At 43.8% G+C, this 21,034-nt stretch overlaps 1 protein-coding gene across 1 annotated transcript in view; it reads left to right on the forward strand.

The window, feature by feature from the left end:
• Window positions 1-21,034, forward strand: part of XYLB (xylulokinase) — a 66,854-nt gene that overhangs the window by 31,801 nt on the left and 14,019 nt on the right. The window contains exons 9-15 of the mRNA XM_007945708.1: window positions 407-525; window positions 2,027-2,108; window positions 7,886-7,926; window positions 8,492-8,607; window positions 9,616-9,731; window positions 10,433-10,506; window positions 12,334-12,430. Of these exons, the coding sequence (XP_007943899.1) occupies window positions 407-525; window positions 2,027-2,108; window positions 7,886-7,926; window positions 8,492-8,607; window positions 9,616-9,731; window positions 10,433-10,506; window positions 12,334-12,430 (645 nt within the window). The remainder of the gene's footprint in view (window positions 1-406; window positions 526-2,026; window positions 2,109-7,885; window positions 7,927-8,491; window positions 8,608-9,615; window positions 9,732-10,432; window positions 10,507-12,333; window positions 12,431-21,034) is intronic.

Genomic DNA, 21,034 nt, shown 5'->3' on the forward strand with positions numbered 1-21,034 from the left:
AGAATGAGGGAGTGTGGAGGACTCTGAGTGTTCCTAGAAAAGTTAGATGTGGTTGGGGAATCCCTGAGGCCTGACCCATACTCAGCACCAGAGCTGCCTCTGAGTAGACACTTTGAACTACAAGGACATATTGCTAAAAGTCCCCTTTCCCTGGTCAGGACTGGGAGCAGCAGCTATCCAGGCTAACTATGGTGTTGGTGTCTGTGAGGATATTGGGAGGAGGCAGTGGTGCCATGTGTTTCCAAGGGCCCTGCTAGTTTCTGGTTCTCTGGTCACAGAAAGATCTAGGCATATTGGAAATATTCCATTAGGGAAGAACTCCAGGTACAAGTTTGCTGTGAGCTAATTAACCTGCATTGTATTCTTTTTAAGAGATACTTCTGTTTGTTTGTTTCCTCCCTCCTAGGTTCTGGAATGAATTTGTTGCAGATACATGACAAAGTCTGGTCCCAGGCTTGCCTTAGTGCCTGTGCACCTCATTTAGGAGAGAAGCTTGGACCCCCTGTGCCATCATGTTCAGTTGTGGTAGGTGCCTTTGACAGGTGGCTCATTTGAGAGCTGGCATCTACTGGGAAAGCAATGCAGTACATGTACATAGTCTTCACTTTACACATAGACATACACATATGGGATTTTCTTTTCAGTTTAGTTGAAAACAAGTGTTTGACATAGGTCAAATTAAAGTGTGGGAGTCAGTGCCTTGTCCCTAGTTCAGTTGCATGTATAGATTACTCCCTTATGATTGGGAGCAGGGAAAGCTTTGGAAAGTTCCACTACAAATTTATTAGAATATGGGAAAAAAAATGAAAGCATCATTTCTAGGTGATTTCACACCTTAGAGAAAAAGTACACAAAAATTCTAGAGCTAGGGACCACCTGTGAAGTTTGAGGCAGGCTGTCTTGGGGAAAAGAAAAATAACAGTGAGCTTGGGGATGCAAGGAGTTCACCCCACCCGGGAGGCAGCCTTTACCCATGGAGGTGGGAGCCTGTGGACAAATGCTCCTCTCTCCCATCCCCCAGGTGGACAGTCCTGAAGTACATTTTACACATCTTCTCTGAGATTTCAAATGATTGAGTACAGGTTGCCTACAGAGGTGACCAGCTCTTCAAGACATCCCTTGGCCTGGCTTTCCCTCTTTCCCCTTGCCTGTTTCCCTCTTCTTGGTTTCCCACTCCTGTCTGTTGAGACTATGCCCCAAAACAAACCACCTGCACACAAACTCTTGTTCCTAGCTCTGTTTTCTGAGGCAACTGAAGCCAAGACATTTATGTTCCCAGGAAATGGCTGTTCTGACATACATCCAGAATTTTGCTGAATGGAGCAAAATGTTCTTCTCAGACACGATGAAATCCCATCATTTATTTTATATTTTTGCAACTCAGATAAAGTCAGGGAAAGAAGAAAAAGTTTTATATTTATAACTATGCTTTCTAAAGAATGTACATCCATCCAGAGGGTGTCGCTGCCCTCTGATCCCACAGCCTCTCTTGGAGTGACCCTGAGGAGTATGGCTCCTGGCTGACTCAGTTCTCCAACCCCCAGCCTTTTTCGGTTTGTTTGCTTTAGAACTTTGACCTCTACACTTGTCCCATTATCCACCGATGGTGGTGTGGGTAAGACATTACGTACTGCCATGAATTTGCTTACCGATATTTGGTTATTTATTTATTTGGAACTTACAAAACAGATACAAGTCAGGGATTGGTTTGTTCTAGCTGCCTTGAATCTCAAAATCAGGTGGTCTTTGGGGCAATGGGATACCTGGAGCCCAAGACAGATCTCCTTGTGTTTGTGGTTTCAAATCCACACTGGGCTCCTCTGGTATTTTGTGAATAGAAAGAACATCCCTGGTTTGTGACACAGAGTGATGTGACTGAGGGCTCCACAAAAGATCCCTTCAGCTCCTGGAGCCTTTTAGCATTCCTGTGGCCTGAGGTGTGAATGGCTGTGGGGTGTGACCCCCCTCCCTCCGCTGACCAGGGGCGTCCTTACCTCACAGAACCTGCTTGTTTCTTTCTTCACAGGGAAACATTTCTCCATATTACATCCAGCACTATGGATTTCATCCAGGATGCAAAGTGGTGGCCTTCACTGGGGACAACCCAGGTGAGTACCTGGGAGTATTTCATGCTCCAAGTAGTCTGAGTTGGTCCAAGCTACACATATGAGAGAGAGTTCTAGTCTGTGCTGGGGCTTCCTCTCTCCCTGACAGCCTAGTCCACATTGGCCTGAAACCTGACTCCTTACACCTGCCCCCACCTTGGCCCTAATTCTGCCCTCAGGAGCCACTCAGACACATTAGTCTGCCTCTCCTGGTGAAAATTGATCAGGCAATTAAATTAGGCAGCCATGCCTAACTTACTTGTTCTGTTCCAAGCTAAACATCTCAGTTCCTTCAGCCCTTCCTCTATGATGTAGTTTTGAGCCTCCACCCCATCACTTGAGCTGTAGTTATGACTTGTTCCTTGTCCACATTTCCTTGTGATCTCAGATCCTTTGTCTCCTCCAGCTTCTACCCCTCCTTCTCTTTTCCTCTATGGATCCCTGAGACCCACTCCTTGAGGGACCATCTGAAGACAGACCAAGGTGCGCCACACTGAACAACAGTTCTTTTCTTAGTAAGTCACAAGTTAGGGTGGCTAGATTTAGTAAATAAAAATATGGGACACCAGCTACATTTTAAATTTCAGAGAAACGACAAATAGTTTTTTAGTGTAAGCAAGTTCCAAATATTGTTTATTTGAAATACAAATTTAACCAGGTGTCCTATGTTTTATATGGTAACTCTGCCTCCCATTGCCTTTCTGAGCAGCTGTTCCTGCTCTAAGGAAGTACCCATGTGTGGGGAGGGGAGTCTCAGGTCCGTGGACAAGGTCACAGGACAGCAGCACAGTCATGGGCTGTGTCGTAAGGGAGCCTGACTTCCTTCTTTAGAGCCACTCCTGCTTCTTTTGGTATCAAGGAGTGTGGGTCATTCTTTCTTCTATTCTCCCCACCTCTAAAAAATTTCTTTTCAGGTATTTTCTGACTTCCTTCTCATTTCCATACCCATTTATTAGCCCCCATGCACTTACCTCCTTGGGGATATACAGATGAGAAGGCAATAGACACAACAAAAAAAAGAAAAATGTCAAGAGATAGACACATATGCCTGGGAGTGCATTTGTATGCCTAGAAATGGAACTGAAGGTCTTTGTTAATATTAATTTATAGTAATAACAATAATTGAAAACTAGTTGCCGTCGACTCATTTCCAACCTGTGGCGACCCCGTGTGTGTCAGAGTAGGACTGTGCTCCGTAGGGTTTTCAGGGGCTGGTTTTTCAGAGGTTGATCTCCAGGCCTTTCTACTGACATGCCTCTGGATGGACTTGAACTGCCAAACTTCCAGTTAAGAACTGAGTAAGTTAACTGTTTGCACCACACTGGGACTCCAAATAATAACAATAATATTAATTCAATTATTAATATGTATTCTATATTTTCCACAGTGACTAGATATTACTTAGGCCTTGTTGAGATGATATTAATCTTTCCACTAGGACAATTGTCACCCCAACATTTTCAGGAAAAAACATTTAAGTTGCTGCTACTACTATTGCTGTCACTGCTACAATAATATTTGTGGGGCTCTGGGATCTGCTCTGGACCATCTGTTGTAGCTGAAGGGGTGTGGTTAGGACTTCTCATAAGACTGGCCCCACACGCCAACCAGAGCTGTGGTTGCATCAGTGTTCCGTGATGGCCTTGGCTCTGGCAAGCTAGCATCTGGAAGAAGCCCCCAGCAGCCAGAGGAAGGTCCTCTTTATTCCTAAGCAATTTCTGTCCAATATCAAATCAATAACAGCAGCTCTGTTGTCAAAACAAAAGACCAAACAAAGAACAGATTTTGCAGAGGGGCTCCTCAGTATAACCTGGTACACAGGAGGAAGTCAAATGGAGGCTGGTAGCCCAGTGGCCGGGTTTCAGCGGCAGGTGGGGATGGGAAGCCCATCACTTTTCCTGGGTGCCTATATTTCAGAGGCAGCTGTGACCTGAGGTATGTAGAGTGTTCTAGGGCCCCACATTCCCCAAGGGGCTTAGAGCTGTCTCCACTCCCTTGGGACCCAGTTCTTGCCTCTAATGGTCAGGGGGTTTAATCTCTTTTAGAAAGGAATAATCACTATACAAGCACCAACTGAGGAAAAATTTAAATTTTTGTGGGCCATGTTTGTTTTCTTTCAAAATTAAAATAACATCATTGACTTTCATTAAAAACTCAAACAAAAAAACAAAACCCAAAGTCACTGCCGTGTAGTCAACTCCAACTTACAGTGGCCCCTCCTTGTGTTTCTGAGGTAGTATCACTACAGAAGTAGATTGCCCAGTCTTCATTCCGAGGAGTGGCTGGTGGTTTGAACCACCAGCCTTCTGGTTAGCAATCAAATGCCTTAGGCACTACACCACCAGAACTCCTGTTGACTCTCATTAGGTAGAAGAATGCCAAGGAGAGTAATGGCCTGTGTTTTAACCACTAAAGTGTGAACTTTGGGGCAGAATTGAGAGGGAACAGGGAAGCAGCTTTCTAATTCTTCTTCCTGGACTTTGGTTTCAGGCTGATTTGTTATACCAGGCTGGCAATCCTCAGCCAGTCCTTCCCTAAGTCTGGCCTTTGGTTTTCTGCTTCCTTAAGTAATACATTAGTTGCTCCTTCATAAAAACAATAAACAAAGGCTCATGCTGTTTTCTTACTCACAAAGAATACTTCTTCACTGCAGGAAAAAAAAAAAAAAAGTCTTAAGATACAAAGATGTAAAAATCAGCCATAGTCTGTTAACCCAGAGATAACTCCAGTTAAAATTTTGATGTCCATCCTTCCAGATGTTTTTATTCACTCATTCATTATTGTTGTTGAAAAAATACTTAGCGAAACACATACCAATTCAACAATTTCTACATGTACAATTCATTGACAGTGATTACAGTCTTCATGGGAGCTCTGGTAGCATAATGGCTAAGACACTTGCCTGCTAACCAGACGGCTGGCGGTTCAAACCCACCAGCCACTCCTCGGAAGGAAGGTTGGGCAATCCTACTTCCGTAGTGATACTGCCTTGGAAACCCAAGGAGGGGTCGCTATAAGTCGGGTTTGACTCGATGGCACATAACAACAACAACAGTCTTCAAGTTGTGCAACCATTCTCACCCTCCTTTTCCCAGTTGTTCCTCACCAATTAACATAAACTCACTGCCTCTCAGAGACTCCTATCTAATATTTTGAGTTGCTGTTGTGTTTGATCCCATGTAGCTAGCTCTTTAAAAGAGAACAACATTCAAGGTAGACTTAAAAAAAAAAAAACAAAAAAAAAACTTAACTGCCATTGAATCCATTTGACTCACAGTGACCCCTCCTTGGGTTTCATTCATCTCTATGGAAGTAGATTGCCCAGTCTTTCCTCCAAGGAGTAGCTGGTGGGTTTGAACCGCCAACCTTCTGATTAGCAGTCAGATGCCTTAGGCACTATGCCACCAGAGCTCCCCTCAAGGTAGATATTCTTTACTAATTAATTTTCAGCCTGTTGTCCATGCTCTTAAATAAACATTTTCTTTTAACCAAGCTGGACAGATTAAATATTATTCTGCAACACTATTTTAATGGATAAATATTAACCCAACATTTATTTCATCAGTTCTCTACAGGTGGAGGCTTGTGTTGCTTCCAGTGTGAATGAATAATTTATTTTATAAGGATCACCACAAAGCTGGTTCTTTTGAGGCAGAGGTTAAAGATGCCTCAAATGTCCCATTTTTCCAAACTCTTGTACCACTCCATACTCTGTAACATCAACTGACCCTCCTCCCCTCAGTACTCTCCCTCTTGTCTCCGGGTTCCACAATTCACTGTGATGTTACATAGAACTCATGAACTGTCAAGGAAATGGCTCACATGGTTGTGGGGGCTGGCAAGTCCCAATCCATGCATCAGGTGTCAGGCTGCAGGCTTCTTACTTGTGTGCTTGGAGGGGCTGATGAACCCAAATTAGCAGGTCAGATGACAGTCTGCTGGTTGACAGGGCCACGGAAGCTGACAAGTGAGGTCAGAACCTGAGGTCAGATGATGACAAGGTAGGTATAGGATCCAGAGCAAGAGAGGAAGCTTTGCCAGAGCGTGTGTGTGTGTGTGTGTGTGTGTGTATAGGAACTCTGGTGATGCAGACCATACCCCTCAAGGAAACTCTTACTTAAGCAAGGTGGTGCAAGGGTATGACTTGAATAAGGGTGGTAAAGGTAGTGACTAGGGTAAAGGTAAAAGGAGCTTCTGGTTGTGTAGTGGTTAAGGCTTTGTCTGCTAACCAGAAGGACAGTGGTTCAAACCCACCAACCGCTCTGTGGAAGAAAGATGAAGTGGTCTGCTTCTGTAAATATTTATAGCCTTAGAAACCCAATAAGGGTCGCTATGAGTTGTAATTGACTCGATGGCAATTTTTTTTTAGGGTAAGAGTAGTGACTTGAGTCACACCCTGTAGGAAGGCAGTGACTTGAGATACATCCCACCTTAATCCTGCCTCATTAACATAATGAACAATTCACTCCCAAATGAGGCCATAACCATAACCCAGAGGCTAGGCACAGCAAAAAATGGGGGATGATTATATCATTACATTATATTACATTACTGCCAAACCACTGAAAATCATGGCCCAGACATCACCATCCTAGGTTCTATATGCCTTATTTGTATTAGCAGCAAGCTGTCCATTCCCTTTGGTGGGCCACAAGCTTCTTATTTATATAGTTTCACCCATTCATTGTGTGAGAGTCACAAAGACTATGGCTAGAAGGGCCATATTGATTCACTGTACCACACAATGTTTGGTTAATGTCAACAGCAATGGGGGAATGCACATCCTGTTTTGTCCCTTTGTCTCTATAAGTTGTAAGAGGTGGGATCCCTAGGTCCAAACTTCTGATACACACTGTTGACTGAACCTCACTGGCAGTGTTTGAGGGAACCTCTTCGTCCCCGCATCTCTGCTTCCACTGGTGCATTCCTTCTCTTGATATTTAGTTAGCAAGTGATCGAATTCTTGCCTTCTACACAGGACATTTGGGCTTGATTCCTGGCCAGTGCACCTTGAGCACAGCTACTACCTGTCAGCGGAGGCTTGTGTGTTGGTCTGATGCTGAATAGGTTTCAGCAGAGCTTCCAGACTAAGGTGAATTAGGAAGAAAGACCTAGTGATCTACTTGGGAAAATCAGCCAGTGAAACCCCTGTGGAGCACAGCAGTCCAGTCTCCAGCCAATCATGGGGATGGTGCAGGATGGAGCAGCCTTCCATTCCATTGTGTGTGGAGTTGCTACGAGTCAGGGACCAACTTGATGGCAGCTAATACCACCACCTGTGTGTGAGGCCTTCTTTTAGTGCTGGGTTATGTCAGTGAACAAGGCAGATAGTGATCTCTGCCTCATATCTCAATGAAGAACACGGACAGGGAACATGATCTCAGCCCCTTCCTTTTCCACACTGCCAGGGTGTGGGGAGGCCCCTCACGCTCCTGCCTAGCCTTTTCTGTGCCTTCTGTGTCCTGGTGTTCTTTCATGGCCCCCTTGGTTCTCTGTGCTCCTGGGAATACCTGACAGTACATGGAAGGTTTGGACCCTTTTAGGAAAGAAGTTTCTCAGTCCAAATAAGAGGCCCTGTCTGCAGAGGCTCTACCTCCTGGCACTGAGGCTGTCTCCTCTCTGAACTTCCTGAGCCCTCTGTTCAGCCTCCACCTGCTGTTCCCTGGTGGTGGGGTGGGTGGGAGGTGGGGTTGAGTTCCCATATGAAGGGTTACTGGTTTGCTCTGTAACTCCCATGTGGCCTCCAGCTAACCAGAGCTCCCCTCTCATTCTGTTCTCAGCATCTCTGGCAGGCATGCGGCTAGAGGAAGGTGACATTGCGGTAAGGTGACATCTTCTCACACTCAACGGCCAGAGCATACTCTTTCTGCCCTGGGGGACAAGGGTGCTGGGTTTTAACAGCATCTTTGCTGCTTAACAAAGGGTCTGCCAACCCCAAAAGGCAGCTGAGGGAGGGGATGGAGAGACCCAGGACTTGGCCAAATCTCTTAGAAAGTTATTGCCCTTTGCTGAGTGGCTAGTCTTGGGGCACAGTGGCAGAAGGACCAAACATTGAGGAGAGGCTGTGAGCTCCCTGGATGAACAAGGAAGACATGACCTATACCTACAATGTCTGGTGGGAAAGTTTAGGGAACCAGTCATCACCCAAAGCATTATTTAGATGGAAGTTCTGGAAAGTCAGCATACAGGCTTTATTAGTGCTGACCATGAACTCATCTGGTGTGGGAAGGTCAGAAGAGATTCTTGAGAAAGTGGCATTGAACCAAAGGCCTACAGTGTTAGATATGCAGTGCTGGGGTCAGGGTGGTGAACAGAGAGCCACCTGTGTGGGCAAAGACAAGTCAGGAGGAGCCTGGCACATCTCATCTCTGCCCATCTCTCCATAGGTGAGCCTGGGCACCAGTGATACCCTATTTCTCTGGCTCCAAGAGCCCATGCCCTCCCTGGAAGGCCACATCTTCTGCAACCCAGTTGACTCCCAGCACTACATGGCGCTCCTGTGGTAGGCCTGTGTGTTGGTGGCTCCACCTCTAGGGTGGGAGGAAGGAGGCATGGGCAGAATTGGCATCATCTTGAACACCCCTAGTCTTTCCACTAAGCAAGCTCATGTGAGTAGGTGAGACCTCCCAGGGACCCATTGGTTCCTGCCAACAGCAGAGCTGGGTGGGGAAGATCACAGCCTGGAGTCTCTCAGTCCCAGGTTCATATCTTTACCCTACCGCCTGTATCCCATGTGGCCTTGAGCAAGCCCTATAACATATCTGAGCCACTCTTCCCTCATTGTAAAGCAGGGAAGATCAGAGTGTTTACTTCACAGTGTCTGACACATGGTAGACTCTTCATAAGTGGAGTAAGAACACCTGCTTCCTGACAGTTCTCATGGAAGGGCCATGCTTGTGGTCTCACCACAGGCCTGTGAACACCTGTCAGAAACCACTGATGGGAAAGGTTTCTCGACCTTCTAAGCCCCCCAAAACCACTGGAGAATATGTTAGCACCATCCACTACCACCAGTTGCCATTGAGTCAACTCTGGCTCATATTGACCCCATGTGCGTCAAGAGTAGAACTGTGCTCCACAGGGTTTTCAATGGCTGAATTTCAGAAATAGATTGCCAGGCCTTTCTTCTGAGGTGCCTCTGGGTGGATTCAAACCTCCAGCCTTCCAGTTAACAGCCAAGCATTTAACCGTTTGCACCACCCAGGGACTCATAAATCTAATCAGCCCCACCCCAATGTACAAGGGGTACAATGTGTGGAAACATTGTCTTTACCTGGGGCTCTTTCGTGGTAGCCTTGCCTATAACAGAATTCAGAACAGATGCATCTTCTAGGGACTGGCACAGGATCCCTAATACTTGAGGGTCGGTGGTTCAGGATGTCTATATATACTGGCTAGAGGTCATGGTTCTGACCTGCAGCCCCTCTCCTGGGTCTTTTCACCAAAATGCATGCTTCCAGTCAGCAGGCACTGAGTCCCTCCCTCAGAGTTGGTGCATGTGTTTCTGCAGCTTTAAAAATGGTTCCCTGATGAGAGAGAGGATCCGTGATGAGTCAGCTTCCTGCTCCTGGAGCGAGTTCTCTAAGGCACTGCAGACCACGGAGATGGGGAACGGTGGAAACCTGGGTAGGCTGTTCAGTGATGCCTGGGCTGCAAAGGGCAGCAGCTGCCTATTGGAGGGCAGGGCCTGGGTCCCATGGGTTGGTGAAGAGGAGGGCCCTGTCTGTCTGCACATTTGCTCCACAGGCCTTGCATGCTGGTATGGGACCCCATGTTGTGGGTGCAGTGGGGCCTTAAGGATGCTTATGGCTGCCTCTGTGCACAGAATGTAGATCAGACCATAGCTATATCTTCATCCCTCTCAAAGCCACAGAGACAGCAGCCATAGCACTTGCTGTACTTGGTGCAGCCCTGTTAATAGCTTCTTCCCCAGACACAAAGTTCTCTTGGGATAAGTACCCAGTGTCTGGGGCAGCCTCTGGGCAGGGAAAGGCTAGGCTTCCCTTAGTTAAAACCTGGCTGGTATGTTCCAGTGTTGGGCAGCTGCTTTCTGACCTAGGCTGCCAGTTAAGAGTAGGAAGAGTTGTCACAAAGAAAAGCTAGCCTATGCCCATTCAGTGCCTAACCCCCCCGCCCATACACACACATACACACACACCATCCTGTTGGAAAGAAGAACCAGGAGCATTCCAAGGTGTGGGGGCCAGAAGGAGCCTGGGGACACAGTGGTATGGGGTCCTTTCATTGTCCTCTTGTCTGAGACTGTTGAGAAGCTGATCTTTTGTTCCTGACCACTGACAGCTAATCCCTTCCTGGCCTTGTTTCAGGTTTTTATTTTGATGTAATGGAGATCACCCCAGAAATTACTGGGCGTCATAGGTTTAATGCAGACAACTGTGAGGTATGTGTGTTATTGGTATTGATGCTGAACTGGCTCCATTTTTGAGTATTAAATTTAATAATTGTTTATCAAATTACATTCATTTTGGAGACTTCGTTCATTCATACATCCATTGGTTTAACGTTTTTGATGGACCAGGTGGGATGTATTCTAGATGCTGGGCAATCAGCAGGATCCAAGACAGGCATCATCCTTTCCCTCAAAGAACAGTGCAGAAAACCCAAAGGCTAGCTTCTCAGTGACCACATGGTCTCAGTGCTCATCATATACCAGCCATGAGACCATGAGTTTCCCCCTGACTGAAGTCCCTCTGGGCCAGTGGAGGCACTAACTTATTGAGTGCTATTTGGTTCCTGGCACTGTGCTGGTGGGCTTCTATGTCTTTCTCATTTACTTGTCAGAGCAACTCTGAGATAGGCATTCTCATCCCACTTTACAGATGGAGAAATTGAGGTTCAAAGAGGTTAAATGGCTTGCCCAAAGTCACAAAGTCATAGGTAGTGGAGAGGCAGCTCAGACCCAGTCCTCTCTGGCTCTGAAGCTGCTGTTTTTCCCCCTGCACCATGTGACCTCTCCCAGGAGGGATCTAGGGACTTGCTGTTTGAATTCACTCTTCAGTTACCAGAGTCACAATCACATTGTGAATTAGACCTGAGGGATGTTTTTGAACCTAACAAATGTTTGGGGAGTTTGAGTAAGACACTCTATCTAGGAAGTGTAACAGTCAGAGTTGGTGTTGGACTGTGTGGCTGATGTTAGGATTACTAATGGAAAGCTTTATATAAAGTATGGGGAGTTCATCACCATCTTTTGATGGAGAATCAGTTTGATTCCTGTTGCTCTCTAGAGAGAGGAAATAGGCCTGTTCATTTGTGCAAATCTGTTCCAGATTTGTCAAGGATAAAGTACTCATCTTCCTCCATTCATTTATCCAGTCACCAGATATATATGTTTGATGTCAGGCATTGGGAACCCAAAGGAGGATGAGACACATATCTCATGGAACCCACAGTCTAGGAAGGAGATGGACAGTGAACAGGTGAACAGATACATAAGCAAGTACAATGTGTGATATGGCAGGAAACGAACAAAGTGCCACAAGAGAAAACAGGATGGACTGGCGGACTTAGTCTAGACAGGTGATCAGGAGCAGCATCATGGAAGAGGTGGCCTTTTGGTTGAAACTTGAAGGTTGGGAAGGATCCCACCATGGAAAGCATGGGGCAGAGTTCCACGTAAGGAGACAGTTTGAAGAAGTGAAAGTAGGTCTATAAGGTTGGAGCCTTTGTGAGAAGAGTGGCAGACCACCATGGACCTCAGGGCCTAGCAAGGCAGGGTGATCCTCGAGTTAGTGTGAAGGCTTCTTCACTGCTGTGGCTATTCTAAGCATAAGCTCCACCTGTTGAGTGCCAATTACATATATTAGGCTCTGTTGTCTAAACTTATCATTATGACAACCTGTAAGACAGATACCGCTGTTTCCTCAGTTACATTAAGAAAGAAACCAAGGCAATCACAGCTAAATTTAAGTATCCAGGGTCATAGAGAGGAAAGGCAGAGTAAGAATTTGAATTCATGACTGTCTGAGCAAGGAGATTGAGCTCTATGAGGCCTCTTGCTCCCCAAAGTGATAGATCTAGGAGAGGCATGTGTGTGTGTGTAAGACAGACATAGGTATTGTCTGAAGAGCCCCACTACATTTGGAGCTCCACTGGAGCCCTGAGTCATGAGTTCCCAATCTGGGTCATTGCTTAAAAAGATGACACACACATACATGAAAGGACAATATGAGTTCCTCACTCTGTTCCCACCTTCTCCTGGAGACAGGTGTCAGCATTTCCTAGGGATGTGGAGATTCGAGCACTGATTGAAGGACAATTCATGGCCAAGAGGATTCACGCCGAGGGCCTGGGCTATCAAGTCAGTAAGTGAGCTGCTGATGGGATATGTTCTAGTGTTGAGTCCTGGAACCCAGCTCATACCCTGAGGTACTTGAGCCCCTTCTTGGCCTTCAGGCCAGGGCTGCAGGACATGGTCTGTTGAGGCTCAATTACAGGGGGCTGTAAGGAGATAAGAGATAGAGGAAAGAGATAGAGGCTGTGCCAGAAGGAGATAGAGGCTGGCCCCTGGTGGCAGGATGAGAAAGTAAGCCAAGTGTCATTTATGAGCAGGCATAGACCCAAGGAGGGGTAGCTATGAGTCGGATCCAACTCCATGGTAGTGAGTTTGGTTTGGTTTTATAGACTGGGAGGCTAGTTGTTCCTGCTTGTCTGCTTTGTCCGCAGTAGCCAGATCTCCTGGCCAAGATCTATTAAGACTTAGAAAAGTCTTTCTGCAACCCCAAGCTCCAAGCACTATACTGAATGTCCCAAGCTCTGGACTCTGACGATGTGGGCCATGCAGCCCTCTAGGTGGGAAGGGTCTGTCTGGAACCATGACTAGACCTTGGCCTCCTAGCTTAGTCAGGTCCTATCTGCTTATGGGAGCAGTTCTGGGTACTTCATTTTTCTTCTTCTTCTTCTTCTTTTTAATTGTGCTTTGGGTGCAAATTTACAAAGCAAATTTGTTTTACATGCAACAATTCATGCACATTTGATTTCACGGCCCCAATCACTATCCCCAACCATAAAAAACACTCTCCTCCCCTCTCCTCCCTGTCTACTCCTCCCTGTGCCCTTCTTATCTGTGCATTTCTGTTTATCTGGCTTTTCCTCTGTGTGAATACTGCCCCTCTGGTGTCTTAGCTGATTGATCTAAGGAGTGAATCTCCCTAGAGTATAGGTGGGTGCATCTCCCTGGGGTAGTTGTTCTCCATATAGGTCTTTCTACTGTTGGGCTGAGAGCCAATCCACGGAAGTGAGTCCATTTCATAAATGGATAACCCGGGGCCATAGTCTTAGGGGTTCCACCAGTCTCTATCTGACTAGTAATCTTGGTCATTTTTGTATTTTTAAATTTTGTTCCACATTTTTCCTCTCGCTCTATCCAGGATCTCTAGTTCAGTTCTGGATACTTCAGCTTGGAGCAGGGAAGATGGGGCATGTGGTACCTCTGTCAGAATTCAGAGGACTGCATTAGAGAAAGGGTTTAGAGGGTAGAACTGGGCCTATGCTTAGACAATTAAGGGGAGAAAGGGATTTCTAAAACTTGAGCTGTGAAACAGGCAGCTGTAGGAGGTCAGTCAGCCCTCTTTACTGATGGTGTTGGATTGAACGGTTGCAAGGAAATTGGACTGACTGACCATAGAATCCCAAGTTTCTAAGATGTATTTGTTCCTCTCTGTAGCAGCTGTTGTCACTAGAGAACATAGAAAGACTCAGAAGCCTCTTTCTTGAGGGCTCCTTGTGATACATTCCTGGACAACTCATGTTCTAAGTAGTATATGGTTTACATCTTTTAACAACCAAGTAAAAAGATACTATAAAAATAAGCATTAGGTAAACCTTTTTGAAAAGCTTATGGGGAGCTCTGGTAGCATAGTGGCTAAGACACTTGCCTGCTAACCAGATGGCTGGCAGTTCAAACCCACCAGCCACTCCTCGGAAGGAAGGTTGGGCAATCCTACTTCCATAGTGATACTGCCTCGGAAACCCAAGGAGGGGTCGCTATGAGTCAGGTTTGACTCAACGGCACATAAGAACAACAACATGGGCAACATCTACTAAAGCTGAATACATACCTACCTGGCAGTTTCACTTCTAGGTAAATGTCCACCAGAAACGCATATGTGTGTTACCAAAGATGTATATGAGAAAATAAATATAAGAATATATGCAAAGATGTGTATGAGAAAACTCTGCTTAATAGCCCCTACACTTCAAACAACCCATTGCCTATTAATAGTAGACAGAATAAATGCGTTGTGGTATATTCAAACACTGGGATGCTATGTAGAAATGGAAAAGAACCAACCTGAACACATAGCAAAATGGATGAATTTCACAAAGTAACACTGAGCAAAAGAAGCCAAGCACAAATGATAGGATTCTATGAATATCAGATTCCAAAGTAGATAAAACTGTTTGCTGCTGTTGGAAGTCAGGATAGTAGATAGCTTTCAGGAGGGCGCGTATGAGGGCCTCAGGTGCTGACGTTGTTTCATGGGTATGTTTAGTTTGTAAAATTTTGTCAGGCTGTGTCTACTTCTGTAATGATACTGCCTGGGAAACCCAAGGACGTGTCGCTATGAGTCAGGTCTGACTCGATGGCACATAACAACAACAACATGTTGTACTTGAAAAAAAGTTTAAAGCAAATAAAATGAATATTATAAAAATTCCCATACCCTCTGGTAGCATAGTGGCTAAGACACTTGCCTGCTAACCAGACGGCTGGCGGTTCAAACCCACCAGCCACTCCTCGGAAGGAAGGTTGGGCAATCCTACTTCCGTAGTGATACTGCCTCGGAAACCCAAGGAGGTGTCGCTATGAGTCGGGTTTGACTCGACGGCACATAACAACAACAACAACAACAAATGTCTCCAAAGACTTCAAAGTTCCCTAGAAATTGGGTAAGCAAGACGGGGATGGAGCTGCGATTGGAAGGAGGGATCCCTCGACTGTCAGGAGGGGGTGTTGTGGGGGAGAGGGTGTAGATCCCGACAGTGCAGTGTTAGAGAGAAAGGGTCAGGATAGACAGGTCCTTATGGGCTCAAGAGACACTAATGTGTTTATGTCACTATTCCCAGCCTCTAAAGCGTTTGTTGCACAAAATAGCATAAAGTTACTTATCCTCTTAGCAAGTTTAAAAGCAGAATTAAACTTGTCTTGCCAGCTCTGCTGGGTTCCTCTCAAATAAGGTAGCATCAGTGAACAACCTTGGAACCAAACGGAGCTGAACAAAGGTAAAGCAACATTATCTGGCTGGAGCTGTTTTCAGTAGAAGGTAGAAAAAAACAGAAGCCATGAGAGCCTCCTTATGACACTTTTATGTACAAGACGTATTCTATATAATGTATACTTTACATCTTTGGGCCAACCAAGTAAAAAACCAAAAAACAAACTCACTGCAATCGAGTCAGTTCTGACTCATAGTGACCCCCATTGTGTTTCCAAGGCTGTAAAACCTTTACAGAAGCAGATGCTTCATTTTTCTTCTGTGAAACAGCTGGTGGGTTTGAACCACCAACCTTTTGGTTGGCAGTCAAATGCCTTAAGCACTACCTACTAGAGCTAACCAAGTAAAAGGATACTATAAAAATAAGCATTAACCTTTTTAAAAAAAAAAAAAACCACCTTATGGGCAACATCTACTAAAGCTGAATCCACACCTACCTGGAATGTCACTCCCAGGTAAATGTCCACCCAAAATGCATGTATGTGTTCACCAAAGACGTATATGAAAAGTATATGTGAGAGCATATACTTAGATCTATATGAGAACATATATGTAGATTGACTGGCTCACGTTTTGTTCTTGGTCAGTCATAATCTTATTCTGTTTTGTTAGTACCTAAAAAGGATAAAAATGGCACTTTAAATTAGAGTGCTGGTAACCTGTTGCCATCAAATTGATTCCAACTTATAGTGACTCTATAGGACAGAATAGAACTGCCACAGTTTCCAAGGCTGTAATCTTTATAGGAATAGATTGCCACATCTTTCTCCTGTGGAACAGCTGGTGGGTTCAAACCACCAACCTTTTGCTTAACAACCAAATACTTAACCATTTTGCCACCAGGGCTCCTTAAGAATGATAGTGAAAAAAATTTGTTGTTGCTGTTAGTCGCTGTCCCCATGTATGCAGAGTATAACTGTGTATGGGTCCGTACCTGGCTCTAAGATAATTTAAGTAGATTTTTAAAAATATTTTAAATGTGGAGTGTATGCTAACAAGATAGTCGATAAGTGAGGAGTAGGTGTAATGTCTCCAGTTTCATTTCAGTTCTGCTGACCTCCAGACTGCCCTCCACCACCATGACCACCACACACACACTGATACACAGGCTCCAGACCCTATTTGGGCCTGTCTGCTTACCCTTATCCTTGTGTCTTCTTGGGCCTGCCCCAATCTGGTACTATCTCCCCAGGCTGCCTACCTTTTTTTGTCTGCCTGATGGCTTTCTGAGGAAGAATAGAGGAAGGAAGGTAGAAAAAAACGGGCAATAAATCTCTCTTAAAGAAAAGAAGGGAAAGATCCATTTAGTTTAATGTAATTATTGATGTGATTCGATTTGCCAATTTTGCTATTTATATTCTTTTCCATCTGTTATTTTTTGCTCTGTTACATCTTTCCTGCCTTCTTTTGGATTAATGAGTAATTTTCAGTATTTCATTTTGTCTCTTCAATTGGCTTTTTAGCTATACTTACTTGGTAATAATATTCTAATTGAAATCTTTAACTTACAACAGTCTAATTTTATACTCTTGAATTTGTTAGCGGCATAATTACACAAGAAGAAAGGAGAAAGGAAGTTTTTTCAGGCTAATGGGAAAGTCATACCAGACGGAGACTCAGATCTTCAGGAAAGAATTTGAGCCACTCTTCAAGTGTAGGTGTCTTGACAGTGGAGTCTCAGAGTTTTTATTTGTCTGAAATGTATTTATTTTCATGTTAAAAAATTATTTTTAGTTACAGAATTCTAGGTTGGCACTTATTTTAGCACTTCAAAGATGTCATTATATTGTCTTCTGGCCTTCGAATGGTTCAGATGAGAGACAGCTATCATTCTTAGTGTTTTTCCATGAATAAAATATAGTTTTCTTTGCTGGCTGATATTAAAATTTTCTCTTTATCTTTGATTTTCAACAGTTTGATTTTGACGTCCCTACATGGGGTTTTCTTATTTATCCTGCTTGTGGTTCACGGAGCTTCTTGGATATGTAGGTTGATGTCTTTCATCAGTTTTGGAAAATTCTTAGCTTTTGTTTCTTTTAATATTTCTTTTTCCCCATTACCTCTTTTCTTTTCTTCTCTTCTGTACTTAAATTGTTAAATTATTGTCCCATAGGTTTTTGACTCTCTGTTTTCTCTTTTCTATTATTTTCTTTCTTTTTATCTCTCTGCCTCATTTTGAATAATTTCTATTGAACTCTTCCTGTTCACTAGCCCATTCTTCTGCTGTATACCGTCTGCTGTTAAGCTCATGTAACAAATTCTTCATTTCAGATACTGTTTGTTTGTTTGTTTTCCCCCCAGGTCTAGAATTTCTATTTGGTTCTTTTATTGTTTCTCTGCTGAAGTTGTCCATATTTTGAACATTTTCCCCATCTTTTCCTCTGAATTTTTATTATAATTATTTTAAAGCTCTTATCTGTTAATTCAACTGAAAGTCTGCTTCTAGTTACTATTTTACTTGCATTTCTTGCTTCTTAAAGTATCATGATTTTGATTAAATGCTGGAGATTGTGTTTAAAAATACAGTGGTAAATGAAGTAGGTAGTATTTTTTAACTTTCAGAAACTTTTTACTTTGAGATAATTGTAGATTCACATTTACTTGAAATTGTTGTTGTTGTTATTTGCTGTCGAGTCGGCCCCGACTCATAGCGACCCCACCTTGGGTTTCCGAGGCAGTATCACTACGGAAGTAGGATTGCCAAACCTTCCTTCCGAGGAGTGGCTGGTGGGTTTGAACCGCCAGCCTTCTGGTTAGCAGTCAAGTTTAGGAGGGGTCGCTAGTTGAAATAAGAGGCTAATATTTACCTGTAGAAAGGGCTTGCTCTTCTTGGAGCAGCTAGGGTAAGAGTGTGGTCTTTCTAAATCTAATTTTGAGTTGGGTCAATGTAGTATTGCAGCTTTAGTTAGTTTTCGTTTACCAGTGGTTACAGTGTCTTGAAGTTTGGGTCAGGCTCATCCTACCATTAGGACTTTGGGGTCTAAGCACTGTGCGATTATAGAAACCTCTCTGCTTTCCAGCCCTGCCCCCAGCTTCCACATCACCACTTGCACAGCAGATGTCCACAGGAGAATTGGTGCATGGGGAAGACTAGCTGTAGATTTGGGGTTCCTCCAGATTCCAGTCTGCCCCACCAACCCAAATGTGGTTGTTAAATGTCTGACAGGTTTCTTCTTATCCTGACAAAGTTTATCTGCCTTTGGAGGCTTACTCCCCCACCTCTTCCATACTACAGGGATGAATCAGCACTTAATGGTTGATCCCATTCTGTAATTTAGTTTTATTTAGTCCTGCCGCGGACCGAACCAGCCAGACCAGGGAGTGAGGTCTACGAATCAAAGTGAAAAGTGAATAGGGAGTTGGCGATGGCTAACAGAAGACAGACAACTCTTGAGATTGTCTGCAGCTGAGAGTGTTTATTATGCTTCAAGGCTATGTTTTTATTCTCTTGTTACTTCCTCTTACAAGTCTCTATCTTAGGTCATCTAGTGCACATGAAACTAGCAGGCATAACCGCAAAAAATCAAAGCAAGGTTACAAATCAAAGCACAAATTCATTCCTTATTTTTTACAACCAAAAACTACTTGTTCCCAATCATATTCATATCATCCAAAAAAGTAATTCCAAGTAAGCTTTATGCCACATTATTCTTTTTCCTAAATGATTAATCCATCGCCTACCTTGTTCATCATATACTCCTGTAAATGGCAATAGCTCTGGAGTTGTAGCAGATAATTTATACATATTCTTACTCCCTTTCGGGGGTCGCCACAATTTCCCATTCCCCAAATCATACACAGGTCCAAATTCAGTCATTACTGTTGGAAGTATTTTTCTCGTAGGTTTTTTCTCGGTGGTACTTCTTTTGGAGCGTCCCTTTAATTCCTGAGGGGATTCTTGTGTTGGTTGGAGAAATTCCAATAAAAGTTCTTTCTATTCCAATTGATTGAAGGAGTCCCCTGGAGTCATTTCTGTTCCTTTAGGGAGTTCACTAAGTGTACCAAATAATGGAACATCCGTATTTCCTGGAAATCTTTCTTTTGTCTCTTCGTCCACATCAAGTCCCCCTCCAGGTGAACTTCCTGATCCATATTGTACCAGAGAAGTCACCTCATAACTATTTATAATGATGGCTAAAATAATTATTAGCAATATCAAGGAAAAGCAAATAAAAATAAAGCCCAGGAGAGCTTGCGTCACTCCAGGAAGCTGGCTTTCTTTAAGCATTTGCTTCAGGCTGGTGATCATGTCACGCAGACCACACTGAAGTGGGCGTGGCATCGTCTTATTTGCATTTACAACTTTTTGATAGCTTTAAGTAAAATATGGTTATTTTTGTCTATTCATTGTTCTCTCATTGTTACAGCACAAGTGATGTTCTTTCTTTACTGTATCTTAACCAGAAGCTGAAGTATATGTATGTCTTTCATTAGGTTGGGATTTACTATTTTTCATTGTGAAAAATACATATATACAGTAAAGTATACACATCATACAGCTAATTGTAAAACATGTTGATATATCAAACACCTGTTTACCCAGCACTCTGGTTAAGAAATAGAGCATTAGCAGAACCATAGAACTTTCCTGTGTGCCCATCTTCAATTGCATCCTCAACCTTCCAGGGGTAAGTTATATCTTGATTTTGCATTATCATTCCCCTGGGGTTCTTTATATTTTTTCCAGCTTCTGAACTTCCTAACATATGGACTTACACTGAATATGTTCTTATGTGACTTGCTTCTTTAACTAAATGTTATGTTTATGAATTTGTGTTGATTAATATAGCTCTTAGGAGCCTTGGTAGCATAGTGCCTAAGGCACTTGACTGCTAACCAGAAGACTGGTGGTTCAAACCCACCAGCCACTCCTCGGAAGGAAGGTTGGGCAATCTACTTCCATAGTGATACCACCTCGAAACCCAAGGAGGGGTTGCTATGAGTTGGGTCCGACTCAGTGGCAAATAACAACAACAGTATAGCTCTTAGTTGTTAACTTTCATTACAGTATAGTATTCCATTATATGATTATACCATAATTTATTTATCCATTCTTTTGTGATATACATTTGGGTGTTTCCAGTTTGGTATCATGAGCATTGCTGCTATGAATGTTTTTGGTTAATTTTTTTTTTTTTTATTCCATCTTTTTTGCCTCTTAACAGCCACTCCTCAGAAGGAAGGTTGGGCAATCTATTTCCATAGTGATACTGCCTCGGAAACCCAAGGAGGGGTCGCTATGAGTCGGGTCTGACTCGATGGCACATAACAACAATGACAACAACAGGCATTGGTAGTAAACTGACACCTAAGAGACACTGATCTATGAGAGATAAAGATGGAAACCTCCATGTCTTTTATGATTTAATCATAGAATTCACACATCACTATTTACACAATAAAGAGCTCTGGTGGTGTAGTGTTTGAAGCATTTGGCTGCTGACCAGAAGGTCAGCGGTTCAAACCCTCCAGCAGCTCGGCAGAAGGAAGATGGGGCAATCTACTTCTGTAAAGATTTACAGACTCAGAAACCCAACAGGGTTCTCTATGAGTCAGAATCGACTCGAAGGCAGTGAGTTTGGTTTATTTACACAATTCTGTATTGGTTCCATGAGTCAGCCCTATTGAATGAGAGAAGGGACTACATAAGGGCATGAATTAAAAAAGGAGATAGGGATCACTTTGGGGCTT

The sequence above is a fragment of the Orycteropus afer genome, unplaced genomic scaffold (genome assembly GCF_000298275.1).
Source record: "Orycteropus afer afer isolate SDZICR_OR568_19922 unplaced genomic scaffold, OryAfe1.0 scaffold00142, whole genome shotgun sequence".
Classification (NCBI taxonomy): Eukaryota; Metazoa; Chordata; class Mammalia; order Tubulidentata; family Orycteropodidae; genus Orycteropus; species Orycteropus afer.